This window comes from Calidris pugnax, unplaced genomic scaffold (assembly GCF_001431845.1).
Source record: "Calidris pugnax isolate Ruff unplaced genomic scaffold, ASM143184v1 scaffold18, whole genome shotgun sequence".
Classification (NCBI taxonomy): Eukaryota; Metazoa; Chordata; class Aves; order Charadriiformes; family Scolopacidae; genus Calidris; species Calidris pugnax.
The window spans coordinates 8,564,784-8,582,214 of record NW_015090812.1 but is presented as its reverse complement, the minus strand read 5'-3'; the positions used below and the strand labels follow the sequence as shown (position 1 = coordinate 8,582,214).

The window sequence follows — 17,431 nt, the reverse complement described above, 5'->3', positions numbered from 1 at the left end:
GGATGTGGTGGCCACGGGCCTGAGATGCCCATGGCTAGTGGCTCCTGATGCCTCCCGTTGGGCCAGGAGCATCCCTCCAGCGCTGTGTCCCATCCCCACAGGGAGCCCTGCACCACCACCAGGGGCTTTCCTACCCTTTTTGGTGCTCCCAGCCTGCGGCTTGGGTGACGGAGGGAACGCTGACTCAGTGGCCAAAAAGGCTGACTCGGCAATGTGAGAAAATGCTGGCTCAGCATTTTTGCTTTAGGAGTGGACTCAGCAGGTTGGAAAAGCGTTGCTCAGCACTCTGCAGAAACATCAACTCATCGGGCTGCAAAAACACCCAGCCATTTGCAACCCCGGCCAGGCACAGGCCAGTTCCGCCCCAGCCCTGGTTTTCCAAGGATGCTGCTGTGGCATCCCACCCAACTCCCAAGTCCAAGGGGTGAAACACCCTCCCAGGTTTTCCCTTGCCAGCCCTCAAGCTTGTCTGAGCCCAAGCCCTTTGGTGGCCACCCTTGGGCTGTGACTTCCAAAACTCCTGAGAAATTAAGGATTTAAGAAAAGGGATCCAGGCAAGCTGGGTCTTTCAGAAGGCTGCTCCAGCCCCTCCTCTGACCAACCGAAGAAGCAAGGAGGCAGGATAGAAGATTGCTGGTGGCTCCTGCTTGCTCTAAAGAGGAAGGGAGGAATGGCTCCACTGAGGACCATGTGTGCTACGTGTATTCCTCCCTCCTCCAGCCCCCAGAGCTTCTGCTCCAGCTGAGAGAGAACCAGACCTCCACGAGAACTTCTTTTAAAGTCTCCACTAAAGAAGATGCTGAGGGTCTCGGCCGGGAGACACAGACACAGCTAACACCACGACAGCCCGACCACGCTGCAGTTCTGAATTTATTAGAAACAGCTGTCAGTACATCCTTCTAAAACATTACATGTCAATGTGCTTTATTGCAACTTTTTTTATTGCATTTTTTTTTTATTTTTTTGATCTAGAGCAAGTAGGCCCAGGATGCTTAGTGTCTGGGATTTTAAAAGCCCAACCATCTAGTAAAAGAAAGTACAGCAAAATCGTAACACACCTGGTGACAAGTACAGTGTTGCATTACTGAGCTAGAAACTACAGGATGACTTGTCCGAAAACACTAACATACAATTGGTTTCCTTATGAAGCAGTTTGTTTCTTTTCTTTAAAAGTTAAACTACATGAATTCCTTTTTTTTTTTTTTTGGTTTTTTTTTTTGTTTTGTTTGTTTTTACCCCCCACTACACCATAAACGACAGAAGAACAGGTTTTACACAAATAACAAACAAGAGTACCAAAGTTACATGCTGGAATTCATCCGGAAAACAAAATAACTCGATAGCTTCTGGAGAAGCAGGTTCTTAAACAGATGCAGTTTCCCTTAAAGAAAATAGAAGTCAAAGGAAAGCAGAAACATTAATGCAAAGGTTGTACAAAGGAGTGTGCTGTTATTTCAGCCCTCGATACAAGGTCAAACACCCACTCATGCTTTACATTGAACCACACCTTATACAAAGAGTCCACTCACAAAGGGACACGTACCAACACCACCCATTGCACATCGGCTCCGGACAGAGGGGGGGGCGAGGGGGGGGTTTCTACCCAAAGGTGCAAACCTTCACTGCTTCTGGCAGGCGAGCCAGAGGGTTTTTCCTCTGCGAAACTTTTGCTTGGAACAAAGTTAAACACTTTGTCCCAAGGCAAGCAACACCCCAATTCAATTCGGTTTACAAATGAAGTAGTAACCCCCCCCGGACTCCCCCCAAGGAAATCCAGAGTTCAGCGTTTCAGAAGCACATACGCAAGATGAACACAATAAAACTCCTTTTCATTTGACAAAAACAAACCCAATTCTGCCTCAACACGTGGCAGAATGTGCTAACAGTGAATTTTGTTTTATTTTTAAGGGGCAGTGCCACTTACAGCTAATGCATATAAATGTGTACATGAATATATTTTACATATACCTATATACATACAGTACATATACACACACACGCGCACGCACACACACACAGATGATGCAGACCATTACAATCCCGTGGTGCAATAAACAGCCAGATATACAAAATTAACAGGTTTCGTCAAACGTATCTTTGCTGGATGTAGAAGTCACTCACAAAAACAAAACAGACCAAAGCCCCAACCAGCCCCCACCATGAGCCCCCACCTCTCCCGGGAGGGAGACCCAGGGGCAGCACCCGACTGGCCCCAGCATCCTACAGCTCCCCCCAAGTGACAAGACTAACGCTGGGGGAAGGGGGGGATATATTCACCCCTGGACACTTTTTTTTTTGGTCTTTGGATGCAATCATTTTTCCAAACGATCCCAAGCCCCTTGCTACAAGCACTTGGCAAGCGCACGGGTACAGCGCTGCTGAATACAGGGGGGGAAATCTCAGCCCCCCCCTGCCAAGTCTCACAGAAGCAATCCCAAAGGAAGGTGGTGGAGGGGGGCATCAAATTAAAGCTGCTTTCTCTAATACAGGTTAATCAACGAGGTGTTTTGTTTGTTTGTTTTTTTCTTCTATCAATAAGGGCCCATTCTCACTTTTTTTTTCCACCTCTGAAGCTCATATTACATTTTTTAAAGGCAAATTTCCGAACAAATGGTGAGTCTAGTCATAAAATACGGCGAGTCTATGCCAATAGCAATAAAAAAAAAATATGCAAATTCTGCATTAATTATATGGAGCCAGCCCCAAAGACCCGCACTTCAAGCACTGTCATCACCTAAACGGTTAACAGGCTCAAGCTCCCTATCTGCCCCTGTGAACAAACAGGAAGGAGCTGAAAAGATTTCAGGAAAGATTTATTTTTTTTTCCCCTTCCCATTCGGTGGAAAGTATTTCTGCCCACAGAATGCAAGATTCACAAAAATGTTGGACAAACTTCATCTAACCCCATCCAAAGCTACTCCTCAGGCAGCACTTCACTAGCCGAGCTGCTTCATGAACAGGCCCACGTTTATTTGGGCTGGTAACTCGGTTCCCTTCTCCTGGCTGCAGGGCTCCTGCCAAGGGAAACGAGGGGATCAGCAATGCACCTTCCCTTCCAACACAGAAAGAGAAGCAAGTCCTTACGGACCTCTATTAATTCCCTGACCATCTCCTTGCATGCACATTTAAGGAGAGTACAACCAGTTATTCCAAAGGGAAGGGTCTGCTCTGGCATCTCCTCTTTCTTTCGTGGTTTGAGGTGAAGGTCCTACTTCATGGTCCATCTACTGCTTCATCAAACTACAGCCAGAGGGATGCTTTAGGATGCTGACCCTTCCTCTTTGTTAAAGCTATTTGCTTTGAACACTGAATTTGAACAAGTCTACCCCCCCTCCTCTCACACTATCTTTGTTCTTTGGGAACGTTTTGATTTTGCTGTTCCAAAAGCAGAGGTTGCAAAACAACAGAAGGAAACTACACTTAAGAAAAGCGGATTTTAAACATGATCTAAACAAAACAACCCCCAACCCATTATAGTGCTTTGTAAAACTGCATTTTGAAGCTGTCTCTTACCCCTCCCGAGCCACAAACAGTACCTGTCTCATGTCTGCACAATGCAGCAAGCATACAAGACTCACTAACATTTCAGATTTTTATTCCCTGTTAGTGTAACAAAAATAAAAAATAAACAGACATTCAAAAACAGAAGCGAGATTGTTCAAGTACCAAATAAGGGGCTTTTCCAAACGTAAGGTGTGACACTCCTATAGCAATTCTGCCGTTTCAAACAGCCACAGCGTTCAGTTACGGACACGGTGCCACCCAAGCCTGTGGGGAGCCCAGGATTTGGGGCAACCAAGACCTTTCTCCTTCTCCTGTTCTCCCCAAAACAGCACTAAGTGTCAACATTCATTTCCACAGTCCCCATTACAGTTGCCTGGCTTTGCGAAGGACAAACTTTGATTTTTGCCCCGCTGTGATTAGAATTCAGGTATGATTAAATACAAGTTCTTTTCCTGGGAATGGCTTTTGGTTGTGGAAGTCTTGCTTACACTAGTGTCAGCGAGAAAAGAATCAGGCCCATCACATTAAATGGAAAACTTCTTGACCATCTGCCACCTCAAGAGAGATGAGCGTGGAAAGAGCATTTTATTTTTGGCATAAGACAGAGGGCTGTACTGGATATAACTCTAGATTGCAACTATCAAGGGTACTAAGCAGCAACCCAATGCACTGCTGATGAGAATTAAAAAAAAATAATCCAAAATACAACCCCTAAATCTAGAGCATTCCAGTATCAGATGGTGGACTATACGTATTACTGCTTCACATACCAGTGAAGCATCTCTCAGGACATCCCTCTGTGTCTAGGTTGGTTCTTCCCATGCTAAGATTACTTGTAATCCATAAAGAAACTACTGGGAAAAAATTTATAACTTACTAACTTCAAAAACATGGCACTCATGGCTGATGCAACGGGGCCAATGGCAACTGTGGAAGTAGACCTGATTTCCATCCTTATGAATACAAAATACTGAATCACCCCCGATCCCTGCAAATATACTTCAAAACAGATTAGAAGAAACTGTGCATATTCGAGTTTCAACATTCCCCCTCCCCCCCGCCCCCCCATTTAACACTGTGCAAAAGTTATTTATTTAACTCTACATACATATTTAATACAATATGGGTCAATGAGATCAGTCCTCCTCTAACCGCAGTCCGCGAGCAGACGGCTGCTACAACAGTGAGACTATTTCCCCCCTTTCCTCCCAACCTTTTGACTCTTAAAAGGAAAACCTTCTCGCATCATACTGTTTTATAAGAACTCGAGTTCCTTTGTTTTGCCTTTATGTTCACATTTCCTGTATTTGTTCTAGGCTTAACAGCTGCTTTTCATACAAGGGTGTAATCCTGCACGGGCCCGTTTCTGCTTTCTCAGTCGTGCCAGCGCAGAACAGCTCCTGAAGCTGTGGGCTCTCTCACAGGTCTAACGCTAACGAGCAAACAGAATTAGGCCGAGTGCAGCAGGACCAAACCCTTGCCACATGGATCACACCAGCTACATGTGTCAGTCCGTTTTATACCCATTTTTGTTCGCCCTATGAGTGCAAAACGGATGCAACGGCACGTGAGAGTCAGTTGTAGCAGCTGGGACTTCAGGTGCCTAAACCAAACACAGAGAGATACAGCGGCAAAACACAGCCTCCGAGAGGCTGCTGAGGGTAAGAGAGCCAAAGACAAGGGACATGGGGTTAGTCTGCCCTGATCTGAAGGTTTGGGCAAAACCAAATTTCAAAGAATGCTTGGAGATGGCTTATTGGCTCCGGGTGCATCATTCGCAGCAAATGCATCACCTGTGATCAGCGAAGGGATCTCAGAGAGCGAGGGGCCAGCATCCCGACTCACTCACACCACTATAAAGCCAAGCTACCTTCACAGACGCCAATGGAATTACACTGTATTTACCTTGGCAGAGCTGGGGCCGGAGCCTGGACCAAGACCTCACAGGATCAGTCAGATTCCACTACAGGGAAACTTCAGACAGTCCCGCTGCTGTCAGTACCGCGAGGGTGTGCCAGGATTTATGAGCCTGAAAGTAGACCTGCGCTCGCTTAAAACAAAAAAAATCAAGACCTATCCCAAAAACCAGGTCAGATGTGAAACGCTTCAGCCAGGTTGTCCCTGTCACAGAAACAGGGATCAGGAACACATGCCCCACCAGCCTCAAGCGTTAACATTGTAAGGGGAGAGCCTAGCAAGATCGCAAAGGCAGAGAAAACAATCAGACACTCCTCTCGCACAGGTTTTTCCACAGGCCTGAGGCATCTGGCCATCAGTTGTGCCTTCAAACTGATTTCCCTCATCGGGCATTTGGACTCAGCCCAGCAGCCAGGGAACGCTAGATGCACGAGGGGCGCGAGAATGACAGCTTTACAGCTACCAGATTAGAACTGCAAATTATCCCAAGAGGTAGGGCAAGTTTCTTTAAAAAGAAAAATTTCCATGTCCATATGCCACTGAGCAATCCATTCCAGATTTTCTCTGAGAGCGAAGGCTACATCTCATTTTTCCTTCTCTCGGGGAAGTGGGAGAGAAGGGACACATGAGCAGATGTGGGTCACTTTGACATAGCAACTAGCATGAATTTTCTTGTCCTCTTCCCCAGTTTTGGTTAAGTTTTGTAGTGTTTCATTCAATTAGAAAAGTGGCATCTACAGAATTCTTTTGCTGAAGATTGCACTCTGGCTGATTAGAAAGCGCCTAGGATGAGACAGGGTCATTAGTGCAAAATAAGACATCTCTCAGGCACGCCAGGCAACCAGGCTACCCTTCCTGCAATGGCTGTCACTGCTCCAGCCTTGTCATTTCCCTGCTTGCAAATTCAGGACATTCAGCAAAATAATACTTCTAGTGTAAACATTAAACATCAACAAGCCCGGCATTACTGCCCAGGCATTAGAGAACAAAAAACCCAACACATTTGAACAGGAAATAAGCCCCAGGGTCAGAAACAGGTCTAGAGCATTCTCAGACCTGCATGACTGTCTGCTTCCTGTCCTGCACAATGGGGGCATTGCAAGGGAACCGCTTCCAGTAACAGGAACAAAAGTAACTTTCAAGGTTGCACACTGAACAATCGCTTTGCCAGTTGTGCTTTGATGCCAAGTGGTTCAGTTTGCCAAATTCAGCTCTCTCTCTTTTTTTTTTATTTTTTTTATTTTAGAAGCTTAAGGAATGGAAATAAGCTGCTTTGTATGCTTTCCAGGGAGGGGATTTATTGGATGATCGCTACACTTGACAAAGCCCAGGACTACCCACTCCAGTATTTGACAGCAGCCCTTGCCAAAGGATGGTACCAGACACCCAATAACCAAGGAGTACAGCTCTCTTCCCTTCCTGTGTTTTGCATCATGTTCAAAATAACTACAAGGGAATTTGGATTACACCAGTGTAAAAGTCTTGCTTGGCTGCAGTGGTGTGAGAGTTCAGTGCCTAGCTTGCAAAGAACAAATCAGAGATCTGTAATTACCATGCTCGCTTCCATACAACTGGAAATGACTACACCCATGAAAGAATTTGGTACAATAAGCCATCTGGAAGCATTCGATTGCACCTACCTCTTCTAGCCCAAAATCAAGCATTACAAGAGTCTGTCATTGTTCAGCAAGAGAACTGCAACAGGTGAGTGCAAGCTTCATTCTAGTTTACATTCTGAAGCACAGGATCGTTAAAAACTGAAAACAGAATTTGAGGCTGAGGAATGGGAGGAAGAGAGGGTGAAGAAAGAGGAGAGTGAGCAATTACATCAGATTAGACAAATTTAGTGTTTTGAAGCCACACTATGTTTAGCTTCTTCCTTTTATTTGTTTCAAGTTTTGGTGTAGAAAGTATGTGCGGATGCTAATGCAACCTTCTCCATAAGTGCTGGATCTAGCAACAAACAAAGTTTTGGTGTGTTCAATTTGGTTATAAATGTTTCCTTTAAGTGAAGACCTGTAGTGCCATTGAAACCAAAACTTTGTTACTGTTGGCAAAAAAATAAAGCAACTTTTCTTTACAAGCATTTTTCCATTTAAATAAAAACCTGAAGCTTTCCCATAATTCCTTTGGTCTTCTCTCACCAAATTCCATGCTACCTCAAGACAAGCCCTCTTTTGGAAGTTCGGCTGAATCGCAGTGAAGCTGCTAAAATTAACAGAGAAGAATTGCTGTGGTAGAGTTTCCCCCCTAGTTTCTTGGGAGTTTAAGACTGAAAGACATTACTGATGCCTCAAACAGAGGCTTCAAATTGTCTCTACAAGAACAAGAGAAAACAAAATCCAATTAGAAGTTCCACTGAAGGTGCCTGGCAAAAAATTATCTCCATAAAACGATGTTTTGCTTCCAGTATTTTTGTATGCATTGTGTTGAGTTTATTCCCCTCATAAGGAAACAAAAGTATCAGTGTAAAAGCACAGCTGAGCTTTTAAGGTAGCACCAGGACACCTACACCCAAGTTGTCGTCTTGTTGCTGCTAGGCCTCTTTTTGATTCACATTCACAGAATCACTTCTTGTGCAAAACAAGCAGTCTAAGGAGAAAGAATGCCCTCCAAGTTCTAATAAAAATTGTAGAAAAGAATCCAAGATAGCCAACGCTTTCCTCCTCCCCAAAATTTATCTGCAGAGAGAGGGGGGCATCTGTGCGTAGACAGGATAGGCAAGCCTGACATTTAGGGAATCGTTGTGTTGGACAAGGGATGTCTGCTGGTAATGAAGAACCAAATCCTTAAGTGTGCTGTACAGGTTATATGGTTCTGCAAACCCGTAACCTCGTGGAGTGCTGTAGATCACACAGTGTTTCACTTCTCCATCAGCTCTGCAAGGAAAGAAACCAGGAGAATTTAACATCAAAGGACAAACCCAAAGTGACAGTCTATTAACAATTAACTAATGCAGCAGCCCTGCCAGTCACTAAATTACATAATGGAGGACCCAGCAGATGCAAGTTGAGATTAATACAGTCTGTGAAGAAACAGTGCTTCAGGGCATGTGATTAAACAATCTTGCATAATAATCCACACAAGAGGCCTCTTCTATCCCAGCAGTACAATTCCCTACTGCATTGTTCTCCAAATGTTTCTTGGAAAAAAAAAAGTCAAGAGCTTAACCAAGAAGATAAGCACCTGAAGTTACCTATGACTTTGCACTCAACTTATCCATCAAGCAAAGAAGCCAAAACCCAGAAATTCTTAGGACCTACAAAGTATTTCATGAAACATAGCACTACCCTTCAGTGTGCATTTTTTAATGTTAAGCACTGCATTGGTTCAAGTTGGTTCATTATCTGAAGTCATAGCGACCGAGTCCCTAACTTGGCAAAGCAGCTCCTGCAAGACAGTACTTCCAGAGCTGCTAGAAACACTTATCTGCCAGAAAGATCAAGTATTATGCAATCCCTATTACAATCCAAGTCACATGTAGGAACAGGTTACATTATGCCATCCCTTTGCTGTCTTGTAGTATGATACCAACCAAGCGAAAGTATCTGATGAACCCATCACTTCAGTGACTCTGACAAACAGTATCTTGAATACAGCAGATACTACAATCTTCAGTTACCTTGAGGTGATATACCTTCACATATTAATTTCTCAGACTTGCTTTCAGAAGCAATTAACCTCATGTGAAATAAATCAGTGAAAGGCATTTTGCACTCCTGAACAGGCTTGAAGGATTTTTAGATAATGGAATCAAAGTATTTCTGACCTCCATTACACCAGCATAAAATGAAGTGAAACACAAGAAATCAATGCAAGGCGGTGTGAATGTCATAAAAACTACTGCTCACAAATAATGTTTCCTCTGAAGCACCACCATTATCTTAAACATAAGAGAAGAAGGCATCTATATAGGTGGTCACGTTTGAAAATGAGAATGGAAGGTGTTACAACTTTCCAGCCCTGTTTTTCCTCTTTCCTTGTGTTCCTTAGCAGGTAAAAATAAGGGAGAATTTGGCCTTAATTTACTTCAGACTGTAGACTTTCAGGTTGGGAAACTTCAGAATTTTGTACTACCTACTGTGATGACTGAAGAGACTGCTAGGACTATAGTTATTGCACATTCAAAGCACATTTTTGCAACAACACTTTTACCATGGTAGTCTTCCTACAAACAAGCAACATGTTCCAACGGATAGGCCTAGGCTAGGCCTGGCTTTTTCCTCTCCAAAATAAAGAGCTGTGGTGGATTTATGAATTGAGTAGTTAGAACAAAAAGGAAAATAGACTTACACCACAGAACAAGCATAACATCCTTTCTTGCTACTCTCTCGAATTAAAAATGCTCCATCAGGTTTCCCACAGAGCAAGTCTTCTGCTTGGATACGGTTGAGATCCCCAACAAACCAAGTTTTCTCATCATGATGTGGCAGGTTTTCATCTTCTTCATTCACAAAGTACGTGCTGAAAGAGAGGATAAATTTAGCCTAAGCAGTTGGTGGTTAGTAAAAGAGTTAATAAGCAGAGTGATTTATTTTTGCCAAAATCATTCAAAGAATACCAGAAAACACCCAAATTAGGAGGTCAGGCTCCTAACAGACAGATATTAAATGCTTCAACTTAAAACTTAATTGTTCCAACTTTGTTTACTTCTAAATGCTTCAGCAGAGCTGCTCCCTCACATGACATAGAGTTCCCCTAGAGAATTTCTCCCTTTTTATGCAGTCATCCTTTTTCTACTGTCCTTTACTGAGAAACTAGTGTTTTGTATTACCAACGCCCACAAGAGAAAACACTTATTAATGAACACTTCTTTGTAAAATCATATGTATAATGACACTTACTCATCAATATTTTCATTTTTGATCCCCAGCCAGTCGTTTATTCGCTTCTGTCTCACCCCTTTGTGATTGAGCCATCTGCCAGAAGAAGAGAGCATTAACACATTACTTCAGAGTACATGTATGGGCTTTACTTACTGAGCAAGCTGAAGCTCAGACACAAGGTCCCACAAAAAAACCCCACCCCAGTCTGGAGCTTAGTTTGCTCTCCAGTAGCAAAAGCCATAGATTCCATAAGAGCGATTCCTTGCATCATCTTCTGAGATGTCCCTTTACTGGGCAACAGCAAAGAGAAGCCATGAAGCAATCTCTTAAATGGAAAAAGAAGAGGGTACAGCTGAGGAAGAGGTACTGCCTCTGCACAGTGCCGGCCAGAAAGGAAGCAGAATACAAATTGTGACAGCTGCCTGTGTCTCTTGCGACAACAAAATGGGTTATTACCACTGGCTTCTTCTAACCTTCTAACAACACCTGCTGAGACACTGTGTTCCCCTCTTTCTCCTGCCAGAATCCAATTGCATGGAGACCAGCACAAGGACATTTGAATTTGGGTAACAGGAACGTCAGTGAAATCAAGGATGGGTATGAGTAACCTCTGCTCCACACAGCACAGAAAGTACTAACCTCTGTTGTATTCAGCAGGCACAGGTTTTGCTTATAACTCATTTATCTTACATGTTTTATTTACAGGAGTTGCAGAATGTGCATCTAGTTGTGGCAGGCTAAGTCTGACAACAGCATAATAAAGGAATGAAGTCACAAAGAGGCCAACCAATTACTCTAGAAATTCCATGCCAGAATGTAGTACCCCGGCATTCACAGAACTTTAGTTACGAAAAGAAAATTAAATTCCCATTATCCTGATAGGAACAGTCATTAATCAGGTTCATCAGAGACGCTACTCTGAGGTATGGGTCAGGCTTACTTACACAAGATACTGATCTCTGATTTTGCGGAGTTGAATTAGGTCAGGCTTGATACTATTCATTTTCTTATCAGTCTCCCTGTTGTCCAGAGCTTGTTTCTTCAAATCTTGTTCCAGGCGCATTTTACTATCATGGATCTCACCCAGGCGTGATTTTAATTTTTCATAGTTCATCATTATCCTGCAAACAAGTGGAATATTTGAGAGGTGAGGTCAAACCAGTCCAGAAGGACTGAACCTTATCGGTAGCACTTTATATAAGAATATCACAAGAGCTGCTGTAATAGCAGCTCCTCCCTTTGACTGCCTCATCTTAACATGAAAATTACTGTAAGAGTGCCAGAAAAGACCTCTTGCCAGAAGACCTACCACCCTTTTGCATTGTTTGCACTTTCAGTTTACCTTAATATATTTCCTTTTGGCAGAGATGCAGGAACAAATTAGCTCTAGGAGAGTAAGCTAGAACAGATTCCTCCTTCACTGTAAGATTCACTTTTTGTTATATCAATTATGCAATCCCACTGTAGGTATTAGGACTAGCAAGATTTCAAATGCAGACTTCAATTACTGATCATGAGCTACCAAGAAGTAACACTGCCTCTCTCTTCATTCAAGATTAGTTTGTAGGTTTGGTACAATTCAGTAAAATAACATGTTTTCCCTGTTAATTAGTCAAAATGAAGCACCACAATTGCAGAGTAAGATTGTTATGGGTAACTGTTTTCAGTCTCCAAGTCTCCTGCAGGTTACCCTACCATGATTCATAAAGCACTATGTACTTGACATTTCTTCAAAGGCCCAGATACAGCTTTTTTTGCTAGTATCTTTGCAGAAGGGCAATTTCAAATGAGGCCCTTACCAAATTTCTGTTAGATGACCACTATCCACTACCAAGTAGCAGCAATTAAATACTCATTTTCTTTAAAAGTGACTAAAACTGACTATGGGCAATGAGATTTACCAGATTTATGCCCATGTTGCAGCTTACAAGTAAAGTACAGATTTATGCCCATGTTGCAGCTTACAAGTAAAGATTTTTCTGAATTATATTCTGAGCAAATCCAAATAGAAGTGGGATAAGCAAATGCAGGTATTATTTCCTGATCCTCATCACAGTTATCTTGATTTACTGAAGTTAAGAGAGAAAATAACCCAGAGATCTCCCACCTCTTCTGTCTACAATGCAATTCCCTGACAGAAGAGGGCCTTACTCAAAGTTCAGACACCTTGAGGGAAGATGTCAGAGTAATTACTGAGTTTACAAAGTGTTTTATATGATGTAACATTATATAATAACATTTTCATAGGAGTGTCAATGTGGACACTAGATTGTCCTTGTAAGCAAACACAACTTCAGAACCTACCGTTCAATTTCTTTGTCATTCCCCTCCCTGCGAAATCGCTCGATATATTCTTTGCTGTATCGCTCTTGTGAGTGGCACTGTTCCTCAAATATCTTAATAGTTTCATTAAATGCTTCAATTGCGGTCCTCTTCATCTGAATTTCCTATGTGAGGAAAGAGTCCTTCATCATTTGCTCATGATACAGATGACTCAACTATGTTCCCTAAATCAACTGAGAAGATGAACTTTTCTCTCCCCCCAAGACAAAATGCGATTCAATTTTGTCAAACATCCGAGTAGAGTCAGGGGAGTCCAGGGAAGACTTACTCCCTGTGAGTCTACCCACCTCCCCCACACGATGCTCTCTATTAAGCTGCAAACCTCTCAAATATTTTAGTCATATTTTCCATCTTAGTTAGCAGGAAGATTGCCAGCAAACCTCCTCCCCGTATATGAACTATCTTATTTTACAAGAAGCAGTCCAAATACTGTATTCACACTTCCTTAATGCATAATATCTGGTATCTGATTCAAACATGATTTCATAAAAAACCTGGACAAGCCCCTCTACAATTCTGACTGCAGCACGCAGCAGCTGGAAATGCTCAGCAGCCAAGAAAGAAGTCTGCAGTGCAAACCTTGTAGGTGATGGCATTCTCCACCACTCTATTCTACGAAGTTCAGCTCCTCTTTTTTCCCTGTCACTAGGACTATCAGCAACAAGTAATGTTCACCGGTTCCATCAACTTTGAAGCCACCTTACTCTATTCCAAAATTTACTAAGCTTTTCCCTTGTATTTTCTGACCTCAGACTGCCTTTCTTAGCCGTAACAGGTTAAAATAATTTTCTTTACTTTTTAAACAACAAGAAACAGAGTCTACACATAGCTGAAGAACCACCAACCTGTGATGTTCTGGTATATTCTTCATACAATTTGTCGTACTCTTTACTCTTCTCTTGATACTGAGCATGGTATTCTTGAAGCTTTTTACCTACTGCATCTATATTATCTTCTTTCACCAATTGATCCTGTACATACAAAAAGCTATTAAGTCTTCAAGCAAAGCAGCTTTTCCTTAAGAGTATTCATTCATCCAGTTATGCATATTTGCATTTTACAGCTATTAGCATCATTTTTATAATCAGGTTTCTATAGAACACACACACCGTATTTAAATCCCCCTTCCTCCATGCAACAAGCTCCACAGCTTACAGACAGTAGGAACTGGAACTATAGGATGCAAAGAACTATGGCAAAAAACTAAGCTTCCAAAAACCGTTCAGGTCAAGGATTGCCAGTGTCTATGGGAGAAAGGATGAAGTCAATTGCTTGGAATCGTAAGTTAAAGATCAGGGTATTTTTTTTTCCCCAAAAACCTGCAGTTCTTTTTCTTTAATGCAAGACAATGTCTCGGGCTACTAAGTAAAACTTAAAAAAAAAATTCTTGAAAAATGTAGATGATTGCGCACAGAGCAAGCCGCTGCAGTGCTCATATGCACTTCAAGGGCAACACTGTCTAGAACAGCGCCCTGCGAGCCCGTGGGGAAAAAAAATAGGCTTCTCAGGCTCAAGTCTGCTGCATGTCAAAATTTCACTTCTCTATTGCACTGCTCAGATGGAGACTGGAAACTTGATAAAATGAAGAATCTTAAACAGCTAGACAATTTGGAAGACCCATTATTACAAGCAAAGTGAGGTCAAATGTGAAAATTCGCCTTTCTTTTTTCCAGTTTAAAAAAAAAATAATCAATCTGGTTTCACACAGAGAAAGCAAAATCATATACAGATTTGCATTTTTTTTTCTTGTCTGCACTAACAGCTCTTGGGGTCCGAGACAGATCTTACCTGCTGATACCGGGACACTGGATACATCAACTTCACATCAAGCTTCGGGTTATACTGAGCAAGAGACTCATTGCGGTAGTGGTTAATCAGTTCCACAACTGAATTAAATGTCAGTGGATCAGAAAAGCCATATTTTCCATCCCGATGATAGATTTTTATCAGTTTATTGTTGCCACCCTTCCTGTAAAACAGTACAGCCATTCAGAAGTTTTACTGTGTACCTTCTACCCCTCTTCAACATTAAGGCTGCTAATAAAGACACCAATGAAATTCCCAGACAAGAGGCTTTGACACTGTACACCTTCAGAGTGATTCTTTACATACTAGCAGATATTGGAAGTTTAAGAGTCAACACACACCGAATTACCAGCAGATATTATTTGAACAGGAGCAAAGCCCAAAGTAAATCTCTTCCTATGTGTTCATTCTGGAGCCTGCTTATGGTATTTAAGACCTAGCTTTGCCAGAAGTTTTGCAAGGGAAAAGGAGGATGCTGAAAGCTGAATAAGGGAGCCATATGAAAACCCAAACCCACAATTTCCTGCAATTTTGGGGTCACTAATAGTATACAACTGAATATACATTTATACAGTGATTAACAAGTCTTTTGAGTTATAGATGCTAATACAGGATACATGAACCTAAACAAAATCCTTTGAGGATTACAAGATGGTTGTAAGTTTAAGACTTTACATTATCCAGATTTATACATTCTAGCATTTTCCACACGTAGTGCTTATTGCTTCCTTTTTTTCCACCAACTGACTGTTTAGACAATATCCTGTCCTTCCTGCACTCTCAGTTTTGGTTCCGAAAGACACCTGCATTGAGCAAAATAACCAAATCATGCCAAAATTTACTGCACAAGCTGTGAACTTCAAGGCAGAAGTCAAAGCAGAATTTAAGCTACACCCTTGGGGTCAAACCTGCCATTAAGACAACAGAATTTCAGGGCAAGATCAAATATCTACCATATCGTAGAAACTCCCCAAGGTGTGCTACAGAGGCCGTGGCTCATGCGCCTCGCCTGTTTGCCTCTAACAGCCAATCCTGGGAGCCTGGCAGAGGCAAGCGGCTGGACAGGCTGGGCAAGGCACCAGCAGCTAGTCACATGAGGTCTGCTGCCTAACTGCAGTAGACAGGGCTGGGGCAGCTCTGGGAAGTCTGCCACTTGCAGACAATTTTTATGAAAAAAGGAACATGGCTCCAATTCAATATTTCCTAAACTTCAGATCAGAAAGCACAAGATACTCTTTTTACAAAGACGTTCTGTTCAATTCTCCAGAGCTGTAGGCTGATGAGATATTCAACACGCTCCCATTAATCAAAACCCTAGTTTATAAATACCTTTTACCTTAGCAGTTCTGAAACTATGAAGCATTACAGCTCTCCTCCCTAAGTCCCATCTAATCTACACAGAGATCCTTAGAGCAGTGTTCAGTGAAGGACAGTATTCAATGCACAGAACAGAACCAACTATCAGACCTGGCAACTTAACTTGCTCATTCTGTGATCTACAGTATCTTTGGGAACATCTCTCAAGTATCTTTGGGAACATCTCTCAAGTTAAGCCACATCAGCATTACACAGCCACTGCTGTCACTGGTATAGCAGCTCACTACTCAGGATTTTACTGTGTGGGCTACAACTGCTCAATGCTTACCGTAATGTCAGAGTGTAGTCTCCCTGCATCTTGGTTGACGCATCACGCACCAGGAATGTTCCATCTGGCATGTCTCGTAATTTGTCATTTACTTCTTCCCTGGAGAATGAAGAAGAAGGCAAAATTAGAAGCATTAAGGACATGATCAATTTTGCCCCCGGTATCAATATTGGAACCAGTAACACAAGCATGTGTAAGTAGTTCAATCTTCAAAATATAAGGCAATCTTCTTTCACACTCAGGCTGTCCAGTCTTCTAGGCCACCGAAAGCAAGTCTGGACTTGTGTAGTTACACTAAAAAGTAGCAGCTGCAGTCAACTGCCACTTAGGAAGAAGTCTCTGTTTAAGCAACAGTAGTGGCTGTGTCTCAAGAGTTCACAACCTTTCCCTGTAATCTGCTCAGGTTTTAAAGCCCACACTGGAAACAGGTGCCCTTTGAGAAGCCAGTCCTGACCTCTTAAGAAATGGTCTCTCGCATCATAGCTCAAAGGTGTCTAGAGTTTAGCACAGTTTTAGTCTCAAGAGACTCATTATTGGCTTAACTCTGATCTTATTTACAGCAGTTTTAAACCACTATAACCTTGCTAGCTTCAGTGCAACTTTTCCTTATTTACAACTGAAGCAAAAGGATACTCATTCCAGAGCTTTAAGCTAAATCAAGAAATCTTTTAGTGAAAGTGAGTACCTGTAAGCATTAAGAAAATTATTTCAGCTGAAGAGTTAAGTGTTTTGCCAGGTTTGGCCATTTCACCCAGATTACATATCTCACTTTATAACAGCTCCCTCACAGGTTCTTAGAAGCACTAAGCACTTTTTAATACAATCATTTGGAAACCAAAGTTTATCAGGTAGCCTTAACATTATCTGAGTGTGGTAGGAAGTCTACTTGAATCTTACAAAGAAAAAAATCAACAGCAGCTTTTTTGTTCAAATACACAGGAACAAAAGTATTCTTACAAAATAGCCTTAGCTTTGATTTAGCTGCCTGAAAACCATTCTGTTAGTAAAACTGACTCCTATTAAGTATCACGTGCATATCCACTTACTCCTGTCAGAACATTTTACAGATTGGACCCAATTAACTCCAGAGGCCTCCTCCTTTTTCAATGGATAGATATGATCTGAGAGCATGGGCTTATGCCTCTAAATTGCACCCTGGAGCTTGTGACAAAATTTTTAGCACAAGTTCTTGACTGAAGAACATGGCTCCTTCCCTGATGGCCCAATGCAGTCTGTACCTGCTGGCTGTCAAATTAGAGTCACAAACAATTGCATCTTTACGTGTGTATCACATTTTAACCTAATAAAGCCACTCCAATGTAATTTGTACTGCATTAGCTCATGCCATCACGTGCACTGTTAATTGAGGAACAAATCCACAGTCAATAAA

General features: G+C 42.2%; 1 protein-coding gene across 2 annotated transcripts in view; it reads right to left on the bottom strand.

Annotated features, from left to right (window-relative positions):
* Positions 1 to 852: 852 nt before the first annotated feature.
* Positions 853 to 17,431, bottom strand: part of PIK3R3 (phosphoinositide-3-kinase regulatory subunit 3) — a 67,520-nt gene continuing 50,941 nt past the window's right edge. For both annotated transcript variants that reach the window (XM_014939345.1, XM_014939346.1), the window contains 8 exons: positions 16,042 to 16,140; positions 14,379 to 14,559; positions 13,436 to 13,561; positions 12,552 to 12,694; positions 11,192 to 11,368; positions 10,266 to 10,340; positions 9,715 to 9,885; positions 853 to 8,300 (listed from right to left, as the gene is read on the bottom strand). In XM_014939345.1, coding sequence (XP_014794831.1) covers positions 8,099 to 8,300; positions 9,715 to 9,885; positions 10,266 to 10,340; positions 11,192 to 11,368; positions 12,552 to 12,694; positions 13,436 to 13,561; positions 14,379 to 14,559; positions 16,042 to 16,140 — 1,174 coding nt within the window. In that variant the 3' untranslated portion in view covers positions 853 to 8,098. The remainder of the gene's footprint in view (positions 8,301 to 9,714; positions 9,886 to 10,265; positions 10,341 to 11,191; positions 11,369 to 12,551; positions 12,695 to 13,435; positions 13,562 to 14,378; positions 14,560 to 16,041; positions 16,141 to 17,431) is intronic.